Source organism: Cervus elaphus, chromosome 9, assembly GCF_910594005.1.
Source record: "Cervus elaphus chromosome 9, mCerEla1.1, whole genome shotgun sequence".
In the NCBI taxonomy this organism is placed as follows: domain Eukaryota; kingdom Metazoa; phylum Chordata; class Mammalia; order Artiodactyla; family Cervidae; genus Cervus; species Cervus elaphus.
The window spans coordinates 90,327,798-90,346,510 of record NC_057823.1 but is presented as its reverse complement, the minus strand read 5'-3'; the positions used below and the strand labels follow the sequence as shown (position 1 = coordinate 90,346,510).

The following is an 18,713-nucleotide window of genomic DNA, read 5'->3' as shown; positions in this document are numbered from 1 at the left end:
ACACAGAAGCATGCTTTATGTGGAAATATTTGAACAAATAGGAAATGTTTAGCTTAGAAGCAAAAGAATAGGGACAAACTGGAAGATCATTAATATGAAATGTTTAGGGTTTTTTTGGTGTGAGTCCGGCAAATAGATTTTTGAGCCAGAATCTAAAAGATTTCTACTCTGTGTGAAAAGCCCTGAGAGGAAATACTTGCCTTCTCACAGAGCAGTTCAAATATAAAGTGAATGAACATTTGTCAGTGATGCGGTAAAGATTACTCAAGGATTGAATGGACACCGGAAGCAATGCTTTATCAAGTTCCCTTTTCAGCTACATTCCCCTTTCTCTGTGAAGAAGAGAATCCAGGAACTTAAGAGAAGCCATGAGGAATGTAAGACAAAGCACCAGTTGGAATTTTTCTCATAGAGATACAGCAATAGTCAGAAAAGCTGAAGCTGGTGTTAGGGGAGCTAAAGCTAACATGAGCTAAGAGAATGAGGTAACGGTGGTAGAATGAGTTGTATAATCAGCAGCTGTGAAAGGTCAGATAAACTGAGTGTGTTTAGAATAAGAAGTTCAAGAAGCTAATGAGTCTTTGAACAGGAGCCTGAATCATGATATGCTTTTGAGGACATGACTGGAAGTTTATTAAGGCAAGCTGGAGATTTTCCAACCCCTTGGTTCCATGATTCCAAGACCTTGTGGGGAAGCATACACTCAATATTTCTTTATTTTGGAGTTCTGAATAAATGAAAAATGCTAGTAGAATGCTGCTATTTCTATTCATGCATTTCTCTCTGTGTGTGTACACACACACCCATGTGCAATAATATACCACCACCTGAGAAAATCCATGAAGAGATCCTGACAACATCTCTCTTCCATAGACTTACATCAATTTTCTCTAATCCTCAGATGATTTTCTCTAAGATGATTTTCTCTAACTTTCTCTAAGATGACAGGTAAATAGGCTTCCCACATTCACAAATTTTTTTTTATGATTCTCTTTTTAAGAACTTCAATAAAAATAAAGACTCTCACATAATATCATATGCCCCATACAGCACCATTACTTCTATTTAGTTCTAATTTAGAGTATACAGATTTGTCCTCCCTGTTAACAAGATTTCTCCTAATATAGCTAGCAAAATTAGATTGTTTTCAGAGGACTGTGTTATTTATAAAACAGGTAATTCAGTTCAGGAGCAGGATAATCAGAATAGGTTATAATTAAGATTTGCTAAGAATATTGAAAATAAAACATGATACCAAACATACTAAGAAACTAAAATACTGAAAAACTAAAAAAAAAAAAAAGCAATCGATTTTTAAATTGTTAGGTATTTTTTTTTAATCACAAGCAAACACTTAGCTTAAATAGAAGAGAATTCAGTTACACTTTAGCACATAATATTAATAGCTACTCAATAAGTAATTTGCTGATTTTTCTTTAGGTTTGAATTAATACAACTTAGCAAGAAAGAGAAAAATGCAAGTGATTGGGAAGTACAAAACAACCTATTACCGTTAAATCACTTTTACTGTTATTGACATTTATTAATCTGTCAGGGTCTTAGAGCTCAGATGTAGGAATATTGGAATAGTGAGATAAGTAAGTATTTGGATAAGTAAGTCCTCCCCTCTGGCAACTCATTCTCAGTCATTTTACCCTTCCACAATCACATAACTTTGGCCCCAGATTAATAGCAAATATGTCTTTAGGGACAATTTCTCAGGCCCATATTCCCTTGACTTCCATCCTGGCTCCTGACTCAGGGCTAGACTCTCTTTCCTCTGCCCTTGGTATGATAAAGCTAGAGATTCTTCTTCAGATTTTTTCCTTTCCCTAAAGCAGCTGAGAAGCCAATTTAAGAAAAATAGGTGGCTACTTCGAAAGACACTAAATATAAACCACTCAATAGGGACTATCTCTGGGTATTCTCAATAGCCTTATATCTGGTAACTAATGGAAATCAATCAAGGATAGATTTCATTTATCAGTGTTAAGCACTATTCAATTATAAGATTAAAAAACAATTAGAGGAGTTTCTAGCACAATTTTCAAAAAGTTATGAAAATGTCTTTTAAAAAAACATCTTTAAAGTATAGAAGTCTTCTTTTGTTAACTTTGAGTATAGTATAACTTTTCATAGATTCATAGGATTACCTGACTCAGTGACAAAGAAGCAGTAACAAGTCTATACTGGGTGCTCTATTTCATAGACAAAAGTAAATTTAATATTTTATAGGCTCTTTAAAATCTTTCTCCAAATCATGTTGTACAATTTAGGTCTAGATTCAAAAATCCAATGGTATTGATGAATTATAATTTTATCTATCATACATGTATAAGAAAACTTTTTCCTTATAAGATACAACAAGTCTCACACAGTATTTAAGATGTTGAGACATCAGTATCATTTGGTGACTTCCAGGTATTTTAGAACAGGGATTCCCAGGTGGCTCAGATGGTAAAGAATCTTCCAGCAATGTAGGAGACCTGGGTTCGATCCGTTGGTCGGGAAGATCCCTTGGAGAAGGGCATGGCAACGCACTCCAGCATTTCTACCTGGAGTATTCCATGGACAGAGAAGCCCAGGGGTCTAGAGTCTATGGGGTCGCAAAGAGTCGGACATGACTGAGAGACTAACACACATACTAGTATTTTAGATACATTTTGCTAATAATTTTACTGTGTAAAATTTTATTATACATATATTATTGCATAGAGAAAGCATGAAAGTTTTCTCTAAACCCACATTTGTATACACTTACCTTGGTTGTTAAGGCTTTTCTTTTTTCTGGTTCAGTTACTTCCATCAAGGGAAAAGTTAAACCCTACATTCTTCATAAATTTATTGTTTTTATCATATATTCTGGAAGTAATCACTGACCTCCAGGTTGAATTTCAATTTGCATAGATAACACTTCATCAAATATTCATAACATAGTATGATTGGTACAATCACAGGATTTAGAAAAGTTCTGAGTCTACCAAGAGTATATATGAGGTAGTGCTTTTAATCTGAAAATAGATACTTCAAACAGCTGATATTTAAGCTGGTGTTTAGAGGGAAAAGCAGGTATTTGGGGGGCAGACATAAGGAAAGCATTTGAGATATAGAAGACATAGTTAAAGGTACAGGCATAAATCTGCCTGCAATGTGGGAGACCTGGGTTCAATCCCTGAGTTTGGAAGATCCTCTGGAGAAGGAAAAGGCTACCCACTCCAGTATACTGGCCTGGAGAATTCCAAGACTGTATAGTCCATGGGGTTGCAAAGAGTCAGACACAACTGAGCAACTTTCACTTCACAGGCATAAAAGACCACGGGAAATATCAAGTAACTTAGTTACAAAGGGTAACCAGAACGGATGGATGGGAAGGGTGCTAAAAAAAGCTGGTTTAATAGTTTAGAGTCAACTGTGGATAACCTAACATCCATGACCTTGAGGTGATGAAAAATAACTTTAATTTTAAGCATCAGAGTTATATAATCATTTCCATATTTCAAAATTTAGTGGATGGGTTATAAAAGGAAGAAATTGAGATAAGAACACAAGTTAAAAGGTAATCCAACAGACTAGACAAAGATGACACAGATGAACTGAAGAGACGATGATGAAATAAGAAATGAAAATGATGAAGTAGATTAGGAAAACATTTAGGAGTTGGGCTAGGAAACAATTTGTGATTAACAGGATGTGAAATGTGGGGAAAAAAGTAGAAAAACTCTCAAGTTCACAGCTTGAGAACCCTGGAAGACAGTGGACTTTTCATAGAGACTGTAGGTCAAAGCACATACTTAAGAGATTAATTTTAACCTTGCTGAATATAAGTTAGTCACGTGTCATCTGGTAAAGATGTTTATTGGACTTCTGAGTAAATAATAGATGGGGACAATATTATTTGGGGACAAATAATAGATGTCCCCAAACTACACTTATAGAGACTTCTCCAAAAAAACACAGAATAAAACTATCAAAAATCAAAGACAAAGAAAGAATCTTAAAAGCAGCAAGAGAGAAAAAAGCTTGTAACCTACAAGGGAATCTCCATAATGCCATCTGTGGATTTCTCAGCAGAGACCTAAGAGATATCCCAGGAGAGAGTGGAATGATATATTCACAGTGCTGAAAGAGAAACCTACCAACCAACAATACCCTACTTGGCAAAGCTGTCAGTTAGAAAAGACAGACCAAAGGAATTCATCATTACCAGGCTCACCTTACAAGAAAAGCTGAAAGGAGTTCTTTAAGCTGAAAAGAAAGGACACTAATTACTCACATGAAAACATATGAAAATATACAACATACTGGTAAAGGTAAGCATACAGTCAAATTCAGAATGTTCTGATACAGTAATTAGGCAATGTGTTGACCATGTAACTCTATTTAAAAGGTTAAAGGACAGAAGTATTAAAAATAACTATACTGCATTAATTTGTTAATAAATACACAATATAAAAAGATGTAAAGTGTGACCCCAAAAAGTAAAAGGAAGAAGTAAAAGCAGTTGTTATATGTAAATGAAGTTGTTATTAGTATAAAATTTAACATTATATCAGTAAGATATTTTATGTAAGCTTCATGGTAACCATGAGGCAAAATCTACAGTAGACTCATAAAGGATAAAGAGAAGGAAATAGAACATTCTCCAGGATAGATCATATGTTAGACCACAAAATCAGTCAACAGATTTAAAAATACTCAAATCATATCAAGTATCTTTGCTAACCACAATAGTATGAAACTATAGTAGAAATCAATTACTACTAGGAATAAAATTGGAAAATTCACAAATATGTGGAAATTAAACAATACACTCCTAAGCAACCAATGAGTCAAAGAAAAAATCAAAAGGGAAATTTTTAAAAAAATCTGAAAAATGGAAAACAATAAACCAAACTCATGGGATGCTGCAAAAGCAATTCTAAGATAAAGTTTATAGTGATAAAAACCTACATGAAGAAAAAAGAAAGATCTCAAACAAACAATCTAACTTTAAACCTCAAGGAACTAGAAGCCCAAAGTTAGCAGAAGGAAGGAAATAATAAAGATCACAAACTGTTGGTGGGAATACAAATTGTTACCATCACTATAGAAAACAGTATGGAGGTTCCTCAAAAAGTTAAAAATAGAACTATTATAAGATCCAATCCCACTTCTGGGTATGTACACAGAGGGAATGAAATCAGGATTGTGAAGAGATATCTGCACCCCCATGTTCATAGCAGTGTTATTCACAGTAGCAAAGATATAGACACAACCTAAGAATCTGTCTATGAATGAATGGGTAAACATGTGAGATATATATTGCAATATATACAATACACTACATTACTATTCGGTCACAAGAAAGGAAATCCTGCCATGTGCAACAACACGGATAGATCTTGAGGGCATTATGCTAAGTGAAATAATTTAGACAGAGGAAGATAGATATTATAAACCTTATTTATATGAGGAATGTTTAAAAAAAGTTGAACTCATAGAAACAGAGATTAGAATGGTGGCTGCTGTGACCCAAGAATGGGAAAAGTGGAGAGATGGTCAAAAGGCACAAACTGCTAGCTATAAATAAGTTCTGGGGATCCAATGTACAGCATGGTGGCTACATTCAACAATAATGTATTATGTACTTGCAAGTTAAGAGAAGAAATCTTTTTTTTTTTTTTTTTTTGAGAAGAAATCTTAAATGTTCTTACCACACACACACACACACACACAGTAATTATGTGAGGTAATGGAAGTGTTAACCAATCTTATTGTGATAATTAATTCACAACAGATGTGAGTATCAAATCATCACATTGGATACCGTAAACTTATAAAATTATATATGTGAATTATATCTCCATAAATCTGGGGAAATTTCTTTTAGATAAATAAAATAAATACATAGTACCTAACACATAGTAGGAGAAGGCAATGGCAACCCACTCCAGTACTCTTGCCTGGAAAATCCCATGGACGGAGGAGCCGGGTAGGCTGCAGTCCATGGGGTCACTGGGAGTCGGACATGACTGAGCAACTTCACTTTCCCTTTTCATTTTCATGCATTGGAGAAGGAAATGGCAACCCACTCCAGTGTTCTTGCCTGGAGAATCCCAGGGACAGCAGAGCCTGGTGGGCTTCCGTCTACGGGATCACACAGAGTCGGACACGACTGAAGTGACTTGGCAGCAACACATAGTAAACAAAGCGGATAAGATAAATAGAATAAATAAAAAAAGAAAAATGAGATAAAACCTAAAAATAAAAATAAATTAAGAAAATGAGCAATGAAATTGAAAATAAATGCACAACTGAGAATATCAAGAAGTCAAAAGTTGAATTTGGGAAAAAACAACAATATTCACAGCAAGACTGATCTAGAGATAAAAAATGAGAGAAGATACTAATTATTAATATCAAGAATGAAAAACAGATTCGTTTCCACAAACACTAAAAAATTTGAATAGGTAGATGAAATAGAAATATTCCTAGAAAAAAAGATAATTTATCAAATTGACACAGAAAGAACTGCATACAGAAAATATGAATAGTTCTATATGCTTAAAAGAAAAATTAATCTGTAATTAAAAGTCTTCCTGCAAAGAAAACACGAGGCCTAGCTGGCTTCATGTGTGACTTCTTCAAAAATAATAAAGAAGAAATAACACCAAACTTGTAAACTTTTTCAGCTAATAGGAAAAGAGAGATCACTTCCTGGTTTTATGTAATTATCAAAATCTTGGCTCTAAAATTTGACAAAAGCATTGTAACAACTTGAATATATTAATGCATTAGAGATCTACTTAGGGAAAATTCTTAACTAAAAAAGTTTTATTACTACAAACAACTACTGCACAACAGGTCCTACTATTTTATAACCACAATCCTATCATCCCCAGAGGAAAGGCATGTTTTTAAATGATTATATAAGCATAACATATTTTACATAAATATTTTACAAAAATAACATAGTAATTATTCTTTCTTACATTGAGACTAAAGTAATACTAAAAATACAAATTTTTTAAAAATCTGGAATAAATTCACATGAACATTATATGTGAATGAAGCAGCAAAATAACCTATACTAACCAAAGTTTCAATAGTCCTATAATATTAAGATTGGGTAAAAGATTAATATATTTCACATTTCACTTATTATAGCTGAGTTGATAATAAAGAACTTTCTGCAAAGGCCTCAGAGGCAAATATTTTAAGACTCGGTTGATTTGGACATTCATGTATAAACAGTTTATTTCTCTCTTTAAAAATCCTTTTAGAAGCATCAAGAGGGAGTTTCTTCTGATTAACATCACTTGCATTGGGTCCCATTTATTCAGGCTGGGTGTCTACATATGTGATGCTAAAATTGCCACCAAATAACTCCTGTCTTGAAGGGAGCTCATGAAAGAGACGCTACTGGCCACCAGGACTTGTCTCATGGTTATTTGACAAAGAAAGATGCAGAACTTTCTGAAATTAATCCTGGCAGTCCAAGATTTAAATTAATGCCAAGAGTAGTAAAGGTCATAATGAACTTATTTACAAAACAGAAGGAGAGTCACAGATGTAGAAAACAAACTTATGGTCATAAGGGGATGGGGGAGGGGAGGGATAAACTAAGAGACTGGAACTGACATATACAAACTACTATATATAAAATAGATAACTAATAAGAACCTGCTGGACAGAACAGAAAACTCTACTCAATACTCTGTAAAGGTCTATCCAGGAAAAGAATAAAAAAAAAAAAAAAAGAGGGGATATATGTATATGTATAACTGATTCACTTGGCTCCACACCTGAAACTAATACAACATGGCAAATCAACTATATTCCAATAAAATTTATTTTATTTTTTAAAAACATTTATTTACATATTTGGCTGTGCTGGGTCTTACTTGAGGCATGCAGGACCTTTAGCTGCAACATGTGAACTCTTAGTAGGGACAGGTGGGATCTACTTCCCTGACCAGGGATCAAACCCAGGTCCTCTGCATCAGGAGCATGAAGTCTTAGCCACTGGACCACCAGGGGAGTCCCTCCAATAAAAAATTTTTAAATGTCTTATATAATTGGAAAAAGACACAACTACTCCTTTCTAGAAGATCAGGCTTTAGGAATTTTATATGGACAGAATATAACACTATATTTTAATAAATTGTTGTAATACTACAAATTAATGAGCATGAGGGACTCTTACTGAATTTAAATAAAAAGACAAAATTACTATATATGGTGTCTCAATAGGTGTGTTTGTATTACATAGTTAATATCCTTTGGTCAAACGGGGTGTGGGATATTAGTATGTGATGACCCATGTGTGAAGTGTATCTGCAACATGGATTACAAGCATTGATTAAGTATATAATGGATGACTGTAACTGATCATAGGCAATAATGACATTAAAATAATTTCTGCTTAATATAGTGCTTTTATTTTAAAAGATTTTTCACATCTATTACCTAGTTATTTTCTTCACTATAACCTGTGAGATAAAGAGGTACTACTGTCCTCATAAGATTACAACCAGGCTATTCTTTCTCACTTACAAATGTTACCTTTTAAGAAAGAAATCTAAACTGGAAATAGAACTGCCATATGACCCAGCAGTCCCACTTCTGGGCATACACACTGAGGAAACCAGATCTGAAAGAGACACGTGCACCCCAGTGTTCATCACAGCACTGTTTATAATAGCCAGGGCATGGAAGCAACCTACATGCCCATCAGCAGATGAATGGATAAGGAAGCTGTGGTACATATACACCATGGAATATTACTCAGCCATTAAAAAGAATACATTTGAATCAGTTCTAATGAGATGGATGAAACTGGAGCCCATTATACAGAGTGAAGTAAGCCAGAAAGATAAAGAACATTACAGCATACTAACACATATATATGGAATTTAGAAAGATGCTAATGATAACCCTATATGCAAAACAGAAAAAGAGACACAGAAGTACAGAACAGACTTTTGAACTTTGTGGGAGAAGGCGAGGGTGGGATGTTTCGAGAGAACAGCATCGAAACATGTATATTATCTATAGTGAAACAGATCACCAGCCCAGGCTGGATGCAGGAGACAAGTGCTCGGGCCTGGTGCACTGGGAAGACCCAGAGGGATGGGATGGAGAGGGAGGTGGGAGGGGGGATCAGGATGGGGAACACATGTAACTCCATGGCTGATTCATGTCAATGTATGACAAGACCCACTGAGGTATTGTAAAGTGATTAGCCTCCAACTAATAAAAATAAATGAAAAACAAACAAACAAACAAATGTTACTTTTTCCTCTGAATATGAATCCTCATTACACCAAGGGAGCTGATTAACCTTTATTATTCCAAAGGTTTTTGAAGGGGTTGAGTGGTCCTCAAAGTTGTAAGATACCAAAATCAGGATTAAGACAAAGCATATACATGTATGTATAAAGATCTGTTAGATTTCAAGACTACAGAGAACTTTAACAAGAACCTATCAGAAAGACCTAGTTGACCATGGCTCCTTCCCATGTTCTCTTGTAGCCACTCTCCATTCACTCTGACAGTCTTTTTGTATTTAGGCATCTTATGAATGAGGGTACCTGCCAAAATCTGCTCCCCCTCCCAAAAGCATCAGACTCCTTAGACAACTGTGCCACACTCAAACGTTTCCACTGATCACATTCTTGATCAAAACTTTCATAGTTCCCTGATTTCACTAGGTATTTTTAATTTGTTACAATCTAACAAACTAAACTATGGTGAGGTCTCAATATAAATGGCTATGAACTGTTTGATACATCAACCCACCTGAGAAAAACGGTGTCTATCGAAGGGACTGAAGAGGCACCAGTTCTTTATTTAAAGAGAGAATTAGAGGAAGGAGAGGTTTAGACGGTGTGGCAGGAAGACAAAGGTCTTCGTGGTGCTTCTTCAGTCGGAACCCCGAGTCAGCGGCTCCCACCACCTACCAGTAGAGTTGCCGGGTACACTAGGGCTGACGAGGCAGTGGGCGCTCCCTGGATGTACTTACAGGTCACCGTGGATGAGTCCATAGGTCTGCGGCATGCTCTGATGATAGACTGCTCTCAAAATGACTATGAGGAGGACCACCACTAAAGCTGGGAGTCCCCAGCTCAGGAGGAGGAAGAGCAGATAGCGCCTTTCGGTGTGTTCATCATTCATCACCAGCACGTACCAGAAATTCACAGACTAAGGAGAAAAGAGAATGTAAAATGAGCAGGTCTGACATCTCAGGACACACACTCACATGGCTGAGACATCAAGAGTTACTGACCGACAAAGGGCCGGGATCTACTCACGGATTCAAGTTCTGACTTGATTTTTTAATTAGTTCACACATTCATTTTTTTTTCCATACAAGACATTCAGGGTATCCCAAAAGTCTGAAAACATTAGGAAATACTCAGTATATTTGTGTTACTTTATATTTTGCTTCATTTGTTTTGATTTACTCTCAGTCATAATCAACTGTCATTGTTCTGTAAATGCGTGCTTGAAGAAACCCACGCTGATATTCAAACCTACTTTCCATGTGAACAGTTCCGTGAGGATGATGAAGCAAACGGTCCTTTGTTCCAGACTTTTAAACAATTTTTTTACTTGTTGATCAGGTGGTAGAATCAGACACTGTTCCAGGGAATGGGGAGACATGACCACAGCCCCAGGTCTCAGTTCCCAGTGGGAGACAGATAAGTAAACAAACAATGTTTGCACAGAGAAAAATGTACTGTGATGGGCTAGGTTTTATGGCCATTTTTCTTTCTCAATTTATATTCTCTTTTTCATTCATTTACTTGATAAACATTATTGAGAGCATACTAAATTTCTAAAGCCCATCTAGGCATTGGGACTATAACAGTAGCAGAGATGACAGAATTATTTACCTTCTTGAATCTTCCTTTCCAGACAGAAGGAACCTGAGGCCTAGAAATGTTACTCTTGGTCCCAAATCACAACTAGCCATGTATGGAAGTTAAATCTAGAACTTAAATAGTCTGCCTTCTAGTGTTCTTTTTCCATGAGAGTACTTATGTTTAATTATCATTTATTACAGAAACAACACTGAAATCATATCAAACGTATTTCACACAATGATACTTATCCACTAGCTAAATCCCCTTCCTCAACTACATTATGGCAGAGAGAGTGTGGGTACAGATTAATCATATGTATACGTTTTTATATGATAAAGGGATAACTTGGGCAAGCGACAACAATCCCACTGCCTCAGTTTCTTCATGCATACAGCAAAGTTATAAAGATTACATAAGACACTATATACAAAGTGTTAAGCACATAGTCATCACTGGAAAATGTGATCGCCTCACTTAAATCTCCCATTAAGATGTCAGAAAGTGTGAAAGACAAAAGATAAATAGTTAAAGACCAAAAGTACGCAGTGATACAATGGAAACTCTTCTATGTGAAACCTAGTGTTCCTGGGAAGGATTTCAGATGTTTTACTCAGGCTTCCAAGTAAGATTCTATCTGGACCAAATTAGCCTTGGGGGATTAGTATTGATTGGCCTAAAGCAGGAAAGTATAAAAATGTTTGGTTACTTGCAGATTTTTGTGTCTGAATTTTATTTCCTGTCAGCACTCCGTATCTTTGTGTACATTTGCTTATATCTGCAAGTACGAAGCCTGTTTTGAGTTGTCGCTTATGCAAATTTGTTCTGAGTTGTTTTTTTTTAAATGGTCCAAGAGGCTTTTTTCCTCCTTTCTATTTTAAGTTAGGTGGTGGTGGTTTAGTCCCTAGTTCAGTTCAGTTCAGTTCAGTCGCTCAGTCATGTCTGACTCTTGAATCGCAGCACACCCAGCCTCCCTGTCCATCACAAACTCCCGGAGTTTACTCAAACTCATGCCCATCGAGTCGGTGATGCCATCCAACCATCTCATCCTCTGTCGTCCCCTTCTCCTCCTGCCCCCAATCCCTCCCAGCATCAGGGTCTCTTCCAATGAGTCAACTCTTCGCATGAGGTGGTCAAAGTACTGGAGTTTCAGCTTCAGCATCAGTCCTTCCAGTGAACACCCAGGACTGATCTCCTTTAGGATGGAATGGTTGGATAGTCCCTAAGTTGTGTCTAATTCTTGTGACTGCAGCCTGCCAGGCTCCTCTGTCCATGGGATTCTCCAGGCAAGAACTGGCGTGGGTTGCCATTTCCTTCTCCAGAGGATCTTCCTGGCCCAAGAATTAAACACAGGTCTCCTGCATTACAGACAGATTCTTTAGCAACTGAGCTACGAAGGAAGTCCTTAGCGAAGTGGCATGACCCAAACAGGTGGAACTGGACTGTGTCTGATGCTAGGGTGGTTGATGTTGTCTGTTTAAAGAAAGAAAATTCATGCCAAGTAAGGATGACTAACCCATCCCCAAAAGAAAAGTATGGGTCATTTATTTTATTTCTTTTTTTTTTTTTTTTGGTTTTCCAATTTTGTTGATTTTTTTTTCATTTATTTTTATTAGTCGGAGGCTAATTACTTTACAATATTGTAGTGGTTTTTGTCATACATTGACATGAATCAGCCATGGAGTTACATGTATTTCCCATCCCGATCCCCCCCTCCCACCTCCCTCTCCACCCGATTCCTCTGGGTCTTCCCAGTGCACCAGGCCGGAGCACTTGTCTCATGCATCCAACCTGGGCTGGTGATCTGTTTCACATATGATAATATACATGTTTCGATGCTGTTCTCTCGAAACATCCCACCCTCGCCTTCTCCCACAGAGTCCAAAAGTCTGTTCTGTACATCTGTGTCTCTTTTTCTGTTTTGCATATAGGGTTATCATTACCATCTTTCTAAATTCCATATATATGCGTTAGTATACTGTATTGGTCTTTATCTTTCTGGCTTACTTCACTCTGTATAATGGGCTCCAGTTTCATCCATCTCATTAGAACTGATTCAAATGAATTCTTTTTAATGGCTGAGTAATATTCCATGGTGTATATGTACCACAGCTTCCTTATCCATTCGTCTGCTGATGGGCATGTAGGTTGCTTCCATGTCCTGGCTATTATAAACAGTGCTGCGATGAACATTGGGGTGCACGTGTCTCTTTCAGATCTGGTTTCCTCAGTGTGTATGCCCAGGAGTGGGATTGCTGGGTCATATGGCAGGGTCATTTATTTTATATTGACATTGTAATTTTATATATATATATATAAAATATATATGTATTGACGTTATAACAAGGTAACTTGGTGGTGCAGTTGGTAGAAGAATCAGGAAAGAGAGTACAGACTGGTAAATGACTTTTAAGTTGATTCATCATAATAAAGATCAGGGCATGTCCAAAATGTCCACTTTTACACAGATGAACGTTAGTTCCATCAGTTAGAATCACTGAACCTTTCAGCAGCTGTCTGACCTTTCCCTCAGATAAGACTGAGACAAATGTAATTGCGTTGTCAGATTTATACATGCAATGCTTCTGCTCCAAAGAGCTCAAGTAACAGTGTCGCTGAATTCTTGAATACTCAGTTAAGCAAATCCAGCTCTGAATGTCATGAACTTTTGTCAATTAAAAAAAAAAAATCTCTTTCTTTCTTGAAAGAATCCAATTATTAAGGTCTACTTGAAGGACAGTATTTACCGTTGTATGACTTTTTATTTATTGTGGTTAAAGAGTGGAAACGTTATGTTATGAAACAACATTTAATTATTCTGGGACATAGCATATGGCCTAAATCTAAGATTTGTTTTGACCAACTCACTTTATGTTTTCCTTGAATTTTAAATATTTTAATATAGTATGTATGGGAGGTACGTTCTGGAAAGTGTGCCCAGGTCATCAGCCCTCTCTCTCTGAACCCTGTCTCTCTCCTCACATCCTCCCACCCGCCGCCAACACACGCAGGGTGTGCTCACGACCCTGCCCTTCTGCCAAGGCTGTGGATCTGGAGAGCCTGACCCAGGCTGGACCTGGCACTGAATGCCGTGAAATTTTGTGAGAGTCTAAGCTGGTCGACTTAAAAAAAAAAAAGAAGAAGAAAACATACGAACTTTAGTGGTGAGAGTAGCAAAAAGCACAGTGAAGAGAGAAAGTGTGTGTGTAGAGAACGGACAATGCCTTCCATTCCTGCTCACTGCTTCTGAGGTCCAACTATACGTACAGAGCATGGGTTCAATGAGCTAGCCTATATGCTTACTCTCCCTTTTATGATTTGAATGTCTGCTTAAATTAAGTTAGGTTCCTTCATTGTTTTAAAAATTTGAGATACATGTTGCTCTTCTGGAGCATCTGTGTTAAAAGTTCCAGTTACTGCCATTCTCCATAATAAGGTGGGAGGGGGACATTTGAGATATATTCCTTTCCTTGTAATCATGGCTCCTCCTTTGTAATCGGAAGAGTATCAAGAGACCCTTTTCTTTGCGTGCTATTTTTATGTTGACAGATATACAGCATGTGTGCCTCAGTATCTATATCTAACCAATGTTAGAACAAAAAAGTTATGAAAATTCAACATAAGTTAAAAGGTGTCCCTCTCACCAACATGCTTCACACTGAGAACAGCTTACCACACACACCTATTTCCTGCTAAGGACAAACTGTGAATTGCACGGTCAGTATCTAGGTCTCCAATTACATTTCCAGCTCTAGTTTTAAATATTTTGTTAGAACCATCTTATGGACCATCTCAGGACATCTTATTTAGATATAAGGAAGCTGAGGTGGTGAGAGAAAAGCAAAACTTTTTCATATTTGGGTTAGTTATAAAACAAAGCATCTTGTGAAGAGTAAGGTTAAGATTTACTTCCATAGAAAGTCATACAAATACTGATGATTTATTATTTACACAAGGCTTACATTTTGTCTTCATTCCCCGCCCCGCCCCCCCAAATGTATGTGTTAGTGGAGTTGCATACTCCTTGTTCAAGCTTGGAGATAACCCACTCTCTCATTTGCCAAAACTAAATGAGAATTTACAAAGGACATTCAGAAAAGAAATGGCTGAAACATACCTGTGAGCCATGGAAAATTAATTGGTGTATACCTTGTAGTACCTAGTAAAATGCTTTGCGTACAATCTTTATTGAGAAGCATAAAATAAATGAAGATGTACACAATTTCAATATTTAACAATTATCACTGAACTCAGTAAAAACTTCATACTTCAAACTTCATAACTTCATGGTTGAGTTATTCAGTTTACTCATTTATATGCTACCTTCCCAGAAAGAACTGTTGGATTGACTTGAACTCCTAATGAGAAGGGTCAGCCTGTTGTTTAATATTTGATTAATGGTGTCACCAGAAACCTTGCACTGATATATAACATCAAGTTTAGTCACAGATCACGGATGCTATTAATTTTGTTATTACCATAGGTTCTTAGTTATTCTTTCAGAGGAGAATCTAAGAAATGTTATCATGCGTCCTTGTTCCAGTTATCCTTCCTTTTAACAATTTTTACAAGGCTTTGTGAAGATTGGAGAATTCAGTATTTCCTGGGTATGTAATTTTATCTTGATAATTACCAGTCTGTTGCCCTTAATACCTTTGATGTTCCCTCAAATTAAATCAATGATGAAGGAAAAACACAGCTAATATTAGCTTTTCCCTTCCTGTTGTTATGCTCTGGTACTAAGTAGTCTTTCTACCAAGGAATAAATCTATGTACATTTGGTTCTTCATAACCTGATTTTACAGAGAAATTAAAGTACAAGAGGTGAATACTCAAGTACAACTGTGAAATGATTTCTAACCTTATTCTACTATTTAAAAATATGTTCTTCAAGTAAGCTTTAGTTTCAAAGTAAAACATTATATTTTTTATTAAGCTGTGTCCCTCAGCATGAAATGAAGAGACTGCAAGGACAATCCAGGCATGGATATTAACTGAAGCATTTTTTAATACAATTTAACTTGGTGATAGGAAATGATCCTAACACTGGGTCAAATGAATATCCAGGCAAAATTAAGTTTCTACTTACCTATATTATATATTAATATCACAAATAATTTACTTGTGATTTATTTCCTGCGAAGATTAATTCATGGTCTGGCTATCCATCTGGTAACATGTTTCATGTAGATGTTAAGAGCAAAGATATTAGTTTTAGGAATTTATTCCATGGATATTCTATAAGTAAATAAATTATTCAGAGTGCAAGGATGTTCAAGAAAACCTTGTTTACAAAAGCAAAAGTAACTGGAAATAACCAGAACTTCATCACTAGGAGATCAGAAAAATAAATTATGGAATAACCATATTATAGTATAGAAAGGAAAGTGTATCAGGATGGGATAAATCTATATATACACTATATACATATATATATACACACACACACTGTATACAAACATATATAGACTATATACACACACAAACACACATATGCACTTCTTTATTTATAAACATTTATATATTTGTGGAATATATCTGGAGGCATACACAGGAAATGATTAACAGTGTTTACCTTTGGGAGTAGGGTAAGGGTAGAGCAGAGGGTGGAAAGCATATGAAAAAGGGAGAAATAGACGTAACTCTGCTGGTCAAACGAAGTGGGAAAGTGTTTCAGTAATTTCACAGAGTGATCTTACATAAAGAGCAAACAGAAGGATAACTCAATTTCCATAGGCAAGGAGGGAATTTGTGAGTTGTATACCTCTTAAAAAACAAGCAAAATAATTTGTTACTCTATTCCCATCATGCACAATATGATTTCCCTGTCAGAGAAGAGGGGAGCTTAAAGAAAAAAGTCAGGAGAAGGGAAAACTAAAGAAACAGTCAAGGCCACCAGCTCTGGAGCCGGCTATGCATCACGTGTGCACTTCAGTAAAGAGGTTAGAGGTTATCAGTTAGTTCAGCTCTGCAGCGAGTGTCTGCCTCATTCTGTCAGCCCCCTCTTTCCCCTGTATTGAGCTAATTCTCTTTTACAAAACAAAGATGGGAATTATATTGGAAAAAGAATATTCAACATGTTTCAAAATCCATGAATTATTAGCCTACGTATTTTCCTAGCCATTAGTATGGTAAATTAATACATCTGGAGTGTGCAGTCCGTCCCAGGAACTACTACTCCAAGCTCTCTCCATGTATTCATTCATTTTGCTTTTCCACAGTCCTCAAAGACAGGTACCATTATTATAAATCTACAAATCCAGTCATTCAGTAAGAAAATCCAGGCTCAGAAAAGTTACGCAACATGTTCAACTGCAAAATTGTTCTTTACTTTGAAACAGAATCCAATTTTACTACAATGTACTAAAAGTATGATATAAAAGTAAGCAACTCTCCAAGATAAATTCATTTAAATCCATTTATTCTAAGATTGCAGAATTGATGCAGATCAAATAAATAGTCCTTACATGCTGAGCCCAATGATTAAGTTAGTAATTAACTTTTTTTTTTTTTGGTTTACTTCACTTAATATGGTAACATTATAAGCTATTCATACACACACATATATCAAATTCTCTATGTTGCTAAAAAATATGAAGTAGAATTATTAAAATATTAACATCCTTTCAGCTATTTCAACTTTGTTCAACTAATAAGACTGGATTAACAGTAGTCTAATCTTTTATGTAATGTTTCAAAAAAAAATTTCAGCTTTACAAAGAAGATTTTAGTAGACAGTATTTTATAAATGGGAAAATACAGGTTAGTAAAGCGACAACCTTTGACCACAAAGTAACTCATTAGAGGTAACCTACCTAGAATGAGAAGTTACTGAATTTCTCCCTTGTGGTCATACCACAAACCATGAAAAATGTGTGGTGTACCACCTAAAACACATTAAACTTCACTGGTACTTTAAATAGTTTTCCTAAGCCATTAGCCATACAGAAATGTAATTACCTTGTTAAATATGCATCAGCCACAATCATATTTACTCAAAACTTGAAGACATATAGATTATACTAATCTCTATTAAATTGGGTGAAAATTTATATGTGATCCATTAACATTCCCCTAAAGCAAGAGATCCACCTAAAACATTATTTGAAAGTTGGTCATTTCCTGCTGTTTGAATTTATTTCATTGAGTAGATGCCCTCTACTTTCAGATTCAGCTTTTTCAAATTTGAAATTTTTATTGGCTATAAAAGTTCTTGACGTGAATCAAAATTTGCTTCCCTAATTTTTGGCCCATTTTTTCTGGCTCTTCCAAATGAAGCTATATAGTCCATTCTTTTCTTTCCTATAGCAGCCCTCCCAGTAATTTGTAGACAGCCAGCCCATCTCCTTAAATTGTTTCCAGGTTAGTTATCTCCGCTGCCTCCAAGTTTCTTATCAGACTATCTTTCAGCTTCTCATTGGCTGGTTAAAGTTCTTGCTGAAAGTAGCTACAGGGTGCCAAGCTTGTCTGACTATTGTAGATTACAACGTAAACAGGGCTCCCTCAGCTGCCTCCATACTGTTATTTATGTAACCCAGGCCTGTGTTTCTGTAGTTAACTTCTGTATGCTTTAAGCAATCTGGTCACACATTTGATTGCTACTGAGTTTGGGTTAAATTAAAATTTCTAGTTGTTCACATTAACCCCCATCAGATTGTCTTTCACTCTCATTTTCAAGCTGTCACAGCACAGTTTCGCTATATTTGTTCTACCTTTACTCTTAACACAGGCAGCTTATATGTTAGCTAACTTTTCAGCTCTGTATCATCTGCATACCTAATAAAACAGCTTCCTGTGTCTTCATCCAGGTCATTCATCAAAAACTGAATAGGTCAGGGACATGGACAGGGGCCTTCAGCAAACCACTAT

At 36.1% G+C, this 18,713-nt stretch overlaps 1 protein-coding gene across 1 annotated transcript in view; it reads right to left on the bottom strand.

Annotated features, from left to right (window-relative positions):
• Positions 1–18,713, bottom strand: part of ADGRV1 (adhesion G protein-coupled receptor V1) — a 540,993-nt gene that overhangs the window by 165,137 nt on the left and 357,143 nt on the right. The window contains exon 85 of the mRNA XM_043913586.1: positions 10,004–10,182. Coding sequence (XP_043769521.1) covers positions 10,004–10,182 — 179 coding nt within the window. The remainder of the gene's footprint in view (positions 1–10,003; positions 10,183–18,713) is intronic.